This window comes from Quercus lobata, chromosome 10, assembly GCF_001633185.2.
Source record: "Quercus lobata isolate SW786 chromosome 10, ValleyOak3.0 Primary Assembly, whole genome shotgun sequence".
Taxonomy (NCBI): domain Eukaryota; kingdom Viridiplantae; phylum Streptophyta; class Magnoliopsida; order Fagales; family Fagaceae; genus Quercus; species Quercus lobata.
This window is the reverse complement of record NC_044913.1, coordinates 52725233-52736811: the sequence shown is the minus strand read 5'-3', so window position 1 is coordinate 52736811 and position 11579 is coordinate 52725233. Positions and strand designations below refer to the sequence as shown.

General features: G+C 33.2%; 1 protein-coding gene across 3 annotated transcripts; it reads left to right on the top strand.

The window, feature by feature from the left end:
• Nucleotides 1-8210: 8210 nt before the first annotated feature.
• Nucleotides 8211-11124, top strand: LOC115962640 (probable E3 ubiquitin-protein ligase RNF217). Of its 3 annotated transcripts, none has more exons than XM_031081527.1 (3): nt 8211-8681; nt 8930-9526; nt 10816-11124. In XM_031081527.1, exons 1-3 carry the CDS (start codon nt 8650-8652, stop codon nt 10988-10990), a joined length of 804 nt encoding a protein of 267 aa, XP_030937387.1. In that variant the 5' UTR covers nt 8211-8649; the 3' UTR covers nt 10991-11124. The 3 variants fall into 3 exon arrangements, with proteins under 3 accessions (XP_030937387.1, XP_030937389.1, XP_030937388.1); XM_031081529.1 differs by having other exon boundaries at nt 8915-9526; XM_031081528.1 differs by having other exon boundaries at nt 8910-9526.
• Nucleotides 11125-11579: the final 455 nt, after the last annotated feature.

The following is an 11579-nucleotide window of genomic DNA, read 5'->3' as shown; positions in this document are numbered from 1 at the left end:
CGTCATTTCGTCGATCAGCTTGATCTCTTTTTTGTCCTCTTCGATCGTCCTCCTTTTCTTTCTTCTTTTCCTTGGTTTTTTCTGCTCCATCTATGGCTGCCAGAGCTTCTTCAGCGTTCATATACTTCTGTACTTTCAATAACGCCTCTGCCATCGTCTTGGGGGGATTTTTAGCCAAGGAAGCCACAAAATCTCTAGACTTCAACCCTGCCTTGAAGGTCATGAGCTGCACCTTATTGTCTACTTCGTCTACCTCCAGCATTTCTTAGGTGAAGCGTGTTACATAAGACCTCAATGGTTCCTTCTCTCCTTGTTTGATGGTGAGCAAATGGTCAGTAGTCCTTTTTGGACGTTGCCCGCCGACAAAATGACGGACAAAGGAGCTGCTTAGCTACTCGAAGTTATCAATGGATGATGTTGGCAACTTGTTGAACCACTCCCTGGCTGCCCCTTTGAGGGTAGTTGGAAAGGAGCGGCACAAAATCTAGTTAAGGGGTTGTTGAAGACCTAGAGTTGTCTTGAATATATTCAGGTGATCCAGCGGGTCTTTTAGCCCGTCGAAGGGCTCTAGCTGAGGTAGATGGAACTCGGAGGGCACCGGGCACTCTTGGACGGCCACAGTGAAAGGTGAATTTGTCTTCTTGACTATCCTTTCCAAACTTTGGTCTGTCTTTCCTTTGATGGCATTTCTCAATTCGTCCATCTCCTTTCTCATCTCCCTGAGGAGATCTGAGTTCACCTCTTTTGGAGTGCTGGTTCGTCTCTTGTTACTATCTTCATCGTCATCCCTGTTAACGTCTGTTCGGTTGTCTTCCTGTTGCAGCCGCTACCTCATCTCCTGGTTTTGCCTGGTAAGTTCCTCCACAGTGGCTGCGAGCGACTGAATTTGTAGGGCCAACGCAGCAGGATTTGGGTTAGTATTGGATTCCATTTGGACTTGTGAGTTAAATAGAACAATACTCTCAAATCATGTGTTAAATAGTAATCGTTCCCACGGACAGCGCCAAATTGATGATGTCCGAATCGTTAGTCAAGTGTAATCATCTAGATTGAAGTTGTCCTGAGCCAACCCGACCTTGAAATATGAGTAGGGAAAAGAAGAAATGTGGGTTACCGGTTTGGTGCCTGCCACAAAGCCTCTGATGCCAAAGTCAGAAAAATCGGCCAAAGAAATGTTAAGAAATCAGTACGAAAGAGCTAGAGTATTACTTTGTATATGTACCTCTCTTTTGGATTTCATGGCTATATATACATGTACACAAGTGCCTCCTTCTAGCTGTTGGTGGAGCCTTAATGGTGACTTTATTCTCTCCTGGTAACGCCTCTGCAGGGTGTTAATGGTGGGTTATCCTCCCAACGGTATAGAGGCTAATCATTACTTTATAACGGTTAATTAATGTGGATTAGTTTGTCCTTGTTTGGCGACCATTACTGGTTGGACGAATCTGGGAATCCTCTTCGTCCTTACCCATGATTACGGATGACGATGGTATGATTGGGTCTATGAGTACTCTTGCACTTGTTTTGCCTCTCATTTTTGTGCAGTAATATATTAATGAAATTGCCTCTTTAAAATAGGAGCTTAGACCTCCATTGATTAATATTACTAACAAGTAACGAGCCTGTTTGGCTCCGTCGCTGTAAGGAGACTCTTAAAAAGCTGTGAGTTGTTTTACGGACCAAAAAGATATATATATATATATATATATATTTTCATACAGTTAATATGTCAGTCCACCATAGATCAAAATAAAAGTAAATAAGAATCATAAGATAATAAGATAGGATATCAAGACCCACCACCACAACTAAAAATAGCTCAAAACGGATTTAAAAGATATTTACAAATCTTAAAGAACTCTAAAGGTATGTTTTCTATTTCTTGCTCTCCCTATATTAACAAATATTTTTAAGAGTATCTACACGGCAGATTGTAAGTAGTGAAAAAAAAAAAATAATGCATCCATGTTATCAAGGTAACACTATAGGTCACTAAGATAATGGCCTAAGGCCCCCTCTATTACCCAATAAAATAAAATTAAGGTTTTCTTTTTTGTTTCCATAAAATAAATTAAGGCCCTTAGAATGTACTGTTCCAAAAAAATTTATTTAATAAAAGTTACTTAAAAAAAATTACACACTCTTTGAATATTGTACACTCTATCTACAATTTAAGAGTGTACAATTTTCCACTCTCCCATATTAAAAATAGATTTGAAATAAAATGATATTAAAAGCTAATAAATATTATTTAATTAATATTTAAATAATATTTAAATATAAGAAAATACTCACTTAAAATTTTCATCTTAAATTCCAAAATACATTGAACGGACCGTATATGTCATAGTGATAGATAGTTAATCATAGTCTGTAATTGTAAGACAGCTATGAAAAAGGGGGCAGGACAATTATCGAAAAATGTGTTTAAAAGTATGTGGTAATAGAATTATTCAAAGGAAAATTGAAGATTTTAAAACTCTGTTAGATAGTTAGGCTTGAAGTTCGCATCAACTTTAGGGCTATCATCATCTGGTAGAATTCTAGCTAACAAACTAGACCTATTGTTTCACAAATTTAACCTTCACCTTAAAATAGATTAGAATGATTCCATGGATTTGAGATGCGAAAGAGGAGAACAATAAAGAAAAATTATGATAGAAAATTAGGTAGCAAAGAGAGTTTTGTTCGAGAGAAAGTTACTCTTTGAAATTTTAAGTGTGATTGATTAAATTGCTCATTAGTGGAGAATGGAGTTGAAGTCTAGCAACCAGAAAAGATGTGAGATATGCATAGAGTTCAAGTCATCAAAAGAGATGTTCGTGAACAAGGATAGGTGTGCTCATTCTATATGCACAGACTGTATTGTCAAGCACATCATTGCAAGGGTTGAAGACAATGTTGCCGAGATAAGATGCCCTTATTGGTTCACTTGTAAGCAGATTTTAGACCCTCACACCTGCCGGCAAATCATACCCAAAACTCTTTTTGTCAAATGGTGTGATGTTCTTTGCAATTTGGCTATTCAACCCAATAAAAAAAGTTATTGTCCTAATAAGAAGTGTTTGGAGTTGGTGATTAATGAATGTGGAGGAATTGTTAAGAGATCAGAGTGTCCCAAATGCAAGCAGCTGTATTGTTTTCAATGCAATTTGCAGTGGCCAGAGTGCAACAACTGCGAAAGAATAGAAGAAAATGATCAAATTTTTAAGGAGCTCGCAGTGTCAAAGAAATGGGTCAAATGCCCTACCTGTGACTATCATGTGGAGCGTATTAGTGGCTGCAGACATATGTCATGCAGGTTTGATCGACTTTTACATTTTTGTTTTATTTTGACATTCTTTTACTATGATCTTCAAGGAACTCCAAAGTTCAAAAGTTTCTATTGCTTTTTCTTGTTTCCCCCCATTGCGCATATATATATTAACAAATATTTTTAAGTGTAATTTTGTCATATTAACAAATCATTTCGGAAATTCATCTTAAAAGTGACCTGATTAGTGAGTTCTAAATCTCAACACTACTAAAGCATTTGATTGAAAATTGAAAACACAAACTAATTAAAAATTTCAAGATTTTTTTACCTTGTATTTTCAATTCCTTATTATATGATTTTTTTTTTGGTGGGTGGGGTGGGGGGAGGGAAGCTGGCTATATGATTTTCAAATTTTAAATATATTAGAGGACCTGCCTCAATTTCAAGAAGAAAACAACTGTTTTCGGCAGCCTTTAAAATTTGATCTTTGACTCAGCACATTTTATTTTTGGCTGCAATTGAATTTTTTATGATTTAAAGTTTTTGGTTAAAATCCAACAAATAATTTAATCCATTCCATTATAGATTTCTGTGGGATTCTGCTGAAATGTTCTTAGTTTTTTTTTTCTTTTTCTTCTCAAAAGTGCCAACATATTCTTATTGATTCCACAGTATATATGGCTCTTTCATATCTAATTTAGCATGAACTGGCTGACGCAAATATCCCTATTCTTTTATTTCACTTAAATTAAAAAAATAAAAATAAAAGGAACAAAAACCAAACATTCCCCAAATTAATTTCAACTTTACCATTAGAGAGCAATTTCCATTTGGCCTATGGCTAATTGTTTGATAATTGTGAAAGATACATGGAAATTACTTTTAACAGATTCATAATATGGGTTGGGCCAGACCAAAAATGGGAAGAAAAAAGAAAAGCAAGATAATTGTATTTTTGTACGACATGCGTTGATAGCAAACCCAATCTAAAAATTTTTGCCAATCTTTTATATAGTATCTTTCCTTTTCTTTTTCCTTTTTACATTTCAACGTATGTTTCCCCCCCCCCCCCAAAAAAAAAAAAAAAAAAACATTTCAATGTAAAATGACATACGTGACATACCCTGTAGAAAAAAGAAATTTAAAAGACTAGATTTCTTTTCTATCACTTTGGCTATAAAGCATTTTACTTGATATAACCTACGCAAAAGATTTCATTTTACTTATATAGTACCATGTTTATGTTTATGTTTATGTTCCTGTTTTCTTTTCCTCTTTACTCGATCAATATTGTCTTCACCGTTAGACATATAGAATTATTTTTCATAATGTAAGTTTTATGATTCTGGATGCAGATGCGGTACTAAGTTTTGCTATAAATGTGGAAGGAAGCCAACTATACATTGGTGCAACTGTGTAGAGTGCTATGACTTCTTGCCTTTGTTGCTTCTCGTGTTGGTTTTTTTCATTCTTATTTTGTTACCTATGTTATATTATTTAGACTAATTTCATCCCGGTTTTATTAATAAATCAGGGGAAAAGTTAATGGATGTCCTAAGGGCATTAATTGAGAAAATATTCTTAGAAACTTTTTATGGAAAAAAAAAATCTGATTTTTTGAAAATTTTTTATATTTTTTTAATGAAATTTGTATCAAAATTTTCTTAAAATAGTCTATTAATAAATACCCTTAGAACACTATTTAACCGAACCCACAAATCAATTTTAAGCCTAGTGTTAATTAGTCCATTATATAGTTGGCCTTGGTTTAAGATATATATTAGACAAATAATATTCGTAGAATAAATAAATGCAGAATAGAAAGGGAAACGCGACATGGGGACATGGGGAAAATTGATAGAGAGCTATTCAAAAGAAAAATCACTGCAATGGCTTAATTATCAATCCCAAAAGCAAAACAGGTCGCCATATAAAATTGATGTTTTTATAAACGGAATAACCTTATTTTAGTTTGCTACAACCAATAGTATTTATGGTAATTACTAAACAAAGCTCTAAATCCACGGACTATTTTTATATATGATTGTTGCATGTGAACATCTTGCAAACAACTCCAAGTACCAACTTGAAGATTTAGTTCCAACAATTAGATAATAACATAAGAAAAATATTTATAAAAAATCTACCAACATTACGTTGAGAATTTCAATGAAGCACAAATCTCTCCTCTCAAAGCATTATCGCAGTAGAGTAAATGGATCAAATTGGACTGAATGGGACCGAAATGGATCAATAGATGGAAGTTGACCAAAATGGACTAAATAGATCAAAATGGATCGAACTAAACCAAAATTGAATAAAATGTTATGTTGACGTAGCTCAATAAGAGCATAATAACAATGAATGTTATGCTTTAGCTTTAGTATTCATATATAGATATAGATTGTTGTTTTTACCTCTCCCCTGGATTGTATTATTAATCAACTTAGACGTGATGCGTTAAGTATTTTTTATTGTAGGCACTACTGTAGCAGTGCCATAACTCTTTAGTTGCTTTCCTTAATATATCCAATATACCCAAAAAAAAAAAAAAATTGTTTTGCTTTCATATATCCAGTTTACCCAAAAAAAAAAAAGGGGTTGTTTATAATATATATATATATATATATATATATAGATTAATTACCTAATAAATAAATCAATAAACAAGTTAATCTTTTCTTTTTCTCTCAAAAAAAAAAAGTTAATCTTTTTTTAGAAGAAATATAAAAGTTACTCTATATTTAATATTCTATTAAATCATATTTATGTACACACGGTTCAAGGAATTCCCGATGAACAATGGCCACCTTCCATCCCCTTCATCTTTCACTTTCACTCTTCTTTAGTCCTTTAGATAATTCTGGCGTCTTTGTCTTTTTCCCGTATCACCACTCCTTGATCTCATTTGCCACCCTTCAAGCTCTTTCATATTGAATGAATCTTTGCTATGGTTTTTTTTTTTTTTAAATCAAAGATGAAGAACCGTCAGAGATTTGTTTGATACTTATTGCTTAAATTTCTTGTTAGGGAGCCTTGGACTAAGCTATTTATCATTATTGGATCTCTTACATAAATTAACCGACCATTCGGGTTTTGAAAGAATGACACTATGTTGTTGTATCCACACTGGCAGCTAAGTCTTGTTCGAACCCTTCATCCAAGAAAAAAAAAAAATTCAAACTGAGGGTAGGTGATTACTTTCATGGAGAGTCTAGTTTCTATCAAAAGAAGGCTAATCAGCTTCAGAAACAAGCCAACTCATAAAAATGGTAGAACACCCATCTATCTACAATTGCTGTGTACCAACAATGTAGACCTATAATCCAGTTTTTTTTTTAATCTGGTTTGCCTTGGGCTGAAAAATAACCTAGTACTATAATCTCCCTCCCATATATAGTCAAGAAATCTGCAATCTATGTCTCCACATAATTTCCTCTGACTTCTTATTCTAGTAGATTATTTATTTGCTTACTGAATTCCTTAGCTAGTCTGAGATCATGCGCATTAGACCACACTTCTAATGTTAGCTTGCTCTTTCTTTTCCCTGATATTTCTTTGTACTTTGCTAAATACCCCTCTATACCATAGTTGTAGGTTTTTTCTTGCAAGCTTTTATCTTCTCGGTGATTTTGTACATACTACTTCCTCTAAGCTTGTATGATTATCACACTATTGTTTATAACTTATTCACAGTTGGGATGTTATTATTACATTTCTTCAACTCTGAAGGCCTTCCTGCTTCTCTCACTACTTCCTACATCTGTTTTATAAGGAGTACCTATGATCTACATGATCAGATATCAATGCTACTAGTTGCCAAGGTGAGCTAAGGAAGCGTTTCTATGCATATCTTCCCAACTCTTTAGTTGCCAAGGCCCTATCCAATCTTTTCTCAAATGTTATCTTTTTCTGCTCTCTGATTGCACCAAATATATGGAAGACCCTTAAACTCCAAATCAGTTATGCATGGCATCAATATAGGGGCTTAGACCTATATTGATTAATATTAGTATTTACTAACAGTCTAACAGCCTATTCTAAATTGTGTTAACGTGAGAACAAAATACATAACATTTTCACAATAGTTAAAATGTAGCCTATCATAGGTCAAAATAAAAATAGATAAAAAATAAAATTTTATATTAATACCCACCGTAACTAAAAATAAAAGTGTTTTATAAATGTCATGATATTTTGTTATGCTCTTAGACTTTCTCATTTTAAAATCTAGAAGAGCTTCAAGTTTAAGATTTTTACACCGTTTGAGAATTTTTATTAAACAGCTTTATCTTCTCCAAGAGCTGAAAAACTGCATTAAGATAATGATAGGAATTTCAAATTTTAATGATAAAAATCTTTTGTTCACTCTTTCAGCTTTTCATACGGCTCCTCCAGAGCCATAACTAAGGATATAATTAATCTGGATTATTTATCTTTGATGACATTTATATGATAGACAGGCTTAAAATCAAGGAAATCAACTCTCACGGGGAATTAGGGGATTGGCTCATTAGTCTAAAATGTAAATCCAGAAGTTCTTTGAATTGATCGTATTATCCTCCAATAGTGGATCCATTAGTTGATGGCCTCCCCACTGGAGATATATATATATATATATATATATATATATAGTGGGCAAATCAAGATCCAAAAATAGAGGATTAAAAAAATCTCATATATTATATTTTTTTAGTCCAATTGAAACTGAAAGTTAAATCTAGAGAGATATGTCAACTATTATTATTATTATTATAATAACTAAAAGGAAAAGCAGAAAAATAAAAGAATTCTGTTAGCTAGAACCTAGAAGGACTAGAAGTTCGCACCTAACTTTAGGACTTCAACATGAGGCAAAATTCTAGCTTGGTAATTACACTTAATATTGTTTTACAAAGATTAAGTCCAGCACTTCTGTGCACTAGACCCGTTACGGATTATGACACATGCCTACTGTTGGTTGACAGATTCAATACACAATAGTTCTGGATCCAAGGTCCAAGCTAAGTACAGGACATACATAAGAATAATTCCATGGATTTAAGATGAGATTGGAACTAAAAGAAAAGATTAAGAACGAAAATCAGGTAGCCAAGAAATGTTTGTAAGAGAGAATGTTTGTGTTTGAAGTTTTAAAGCGTGGTTGACTCGCTAGATAGTTGGAGGTGTTGGGTGCACAGCACCAAAGTGCAGCCCACTGATGCATGATTAGTGGCAAAGAGAGTTATAGATAAGAATCCTTGAGTTAATAGGAACAAAATAGGTGGCTGGGTCCTTTGCTAAAAGGAAAATGTATGTGTATTTGTGGGTGAGATACTGAGGGGGCACATAAAAACAAGAGGTTTTTTCTTTAGTCTTGAGACATCTACAAAGAAAGCAAGGAGTTGTTTTGGATGCTACAGTCACGGCGAAGATCTTATCTAAGGTGAGTTCATATTAATTCCTATGTAAAAGAAATTATTGAATTGGTGAATCTCAAATTAGGCATAAATGAAAAGACATTATATTTGATTTTATAATAATGAATTTATTTAGAGTTTGTCACTTCATTTTTTGTATAGGGTTTTTGGTGTAAATTTTTGTGGTTTACTGTGTGACTAATTTTTTTTTTTTTTTAAATTAAAATTCTTAGTTGATTTTTTTCTTTAATAAGATTAGACTGTGACCCAACAGCAAGAAGTTGGAGGTGAACTTGTTGAAGTTTATAACAAGTGAAAAAAGCACCAATATGAAGTCAATATTCATTCATGAATGTCTGATATGCAAACACTCAAAGTCATCAAAGAATATGTTCAAGAACAAGAAGAGGTGTGCGCATTCTATATGCAAAGACTGCATTGTCAAGCACATACTTATAAAGGTGGAGGATGCTGTTGCCGAGATAAAATGCCCAAATTGGCCAGCTTGTAAACAGCTTCTAAACCCTCATACTTGCCAGAAAATCATCCCCAAATTATTGTTTGAGAAATGGTGCGACCTTCTTTGCGAATTGGCTCTTCAACCCTATGAAAGAAGCTATTGCCCTAATAAAAGGTGCTCGGAGTTGATAATTAATGAGTGTGGAGGAACTGTTAAGAAATCGAAGTGTCCCAAATGCAAGGAGCTGTATTGCTTTCTATGCAATGTGCCATGGCCAAGGTGCAACAACTGTCAAGAATTAGAAAATGACAAAAAGTTTTTTAAGCTCGCAGTGTCAAAGAAGTGGGTCAAATGCCCTTCTTGCAGCTACTATGTGGAGCGTATAAATGGCTGCAGACATATGATATGCAGGTTTAATATCTCTCTCTCTCTCTCTCTCTCTCTCTCTCTCACTCAGAGACATACACATACATGAACATTTATTTATATGAATAGTGCTCTATTTTTAGAATTTTGTTTTTATTTTTTACCCTTTATGATTATGATCTTACAGAACTCCAAAGATATAATGCATCTCTTCTATTTCTTGCTGCCACCATATAAACAAATTTTTTTAATAGTACTTTTGTCTTATTAACAAATAGTAGCAAATTCTTCTGATAATGACCTAGTGAGTTTAAGAAGTTTGGCTATAGTGATGCGGATTTCATTAAGTGATATAAGCTTTATTTATTCTGAATCTCAACATTACTAAATCTATTGTTTGAAAATTGAAAACATAGATTTGACTAATTAGAAATTTCTCAGAAATTTTTTATCATGTATTATGGATTCCTTGTCATATGAATTTCAAAACTTGAATATAAAGAAATAGTATTCAGTCTTGTTTGAATTTTGATCTTTGAATCAGCACAGTTTTTTGCTTTATTTTGTTTTTTCTTCATCACTCAATTGAATTTTTTCTGATTTAAAGGTTTTGTGTAAAATCCAACAAATTATACTAATTTCCTCCCCCACACCCCCACCAACCCACCACCCACCCCCCCCCAACACCCCCCCCCCCCCCCCAACACACTGAAGATTTGTGAGGGAAACTGCTGAAAGGTTCTCGTCTTTTTTCTATTTCAGAATTGCTATTACATAGCAAGAACTGACAGACACATATACCCCTACTCTTTTCGGTTTCACAACAAAATGAAAAAAAGAAAAGAAAAGAACAAATAACTAAAGATGCCCCAACCTTTTATTTATTTATAATATTTATATTTGATTTCAGGTGAAAGATGCCCCAACTTAATTTCTACTGTGGAAAGAATTTTCTATTTGATATTTGTGAAGGAACCATATGCTAAGGAACATGAATTACTTCAAGGATATTCGAGATTTTCTACTTTAGAGAGCATTTTTTTAATCGTGCCTTTAATTCACTATATAATAAGGAAGTACATGACATGAGTTATCAAAAAAAAAAAAAAAAAGATATTTCAATTCTGTCATTTAGGCTATAAAGCACATTACTTAACACAATAACGTACGTATAAAGATCTCATTTGTACATATATATGTTTAGGACTTTGTCTTGGATATCTCTATATCGACCATAAACAACTTTTAGTTGTTTTCCTCTTGACTCGATCTATTTGCTTTGCAGTTAGATAGAACTGTTTTTCATAATGTGGGTTCTATGATTTTGGACGCAGATGCGGGACTGATTTTTGTTATAAATGTGGGAGGAAGTGTTTTATGAGTTCGTGCAATTGTATGGAGAGAGATGAAGAAGAACAAGGTGGCATGCTTCAAAGACAGGCTAGGCAAGCCAATGGGAGATGGCATCAACTCGTTTTGAAGTTATATTCTGCTTTGAGTCTGAGATGAGTACTGTTTTATTATTTGATTTGGTCATAGATACGGTCAGTGTTTTGGGTATTTTGATTGTTCCAGTGTGGATTGACTGAGTCTATTTATAATTTATATCCAATATATAATAAAACAAACACTTCTGTTTAGTTTAGTTGGGTTATTGAGACTTATTTATGTTTTGGTTTGATCTTTCAAATTATTAGTATTGTTGTGTGGGGGAGTGATTTTAATTGTGCTAGGATTGATTTGATGTTGGAAAATTTTAGTTTGGATACCCAAAAAATCTTGGGAAGAAAGTTTTATGTTATTTTTAGTTTGTGTAATTTTAATTTGTGACAATTTATTTTAATTATTTAAAAGCTTTTCTTAGGGTTTTTTTTTTTTTTTTTTTTTTTGAGAAACCAAAACAAAAAAACCTAACTGAATTGACACTTCATGATTCAATTGGATAAACTAGCACATGTAAATGGTGTGAGTCACACTTAATGACAACTTTATTAATGAAAATGAAAGTTGATCAAAATTTTTAATTTTAAGAGATAAATCTTCTAAACTATAAGGTAGCGTTTGGTATAGGAAAATTCATATTATCTTTGGTATCTAA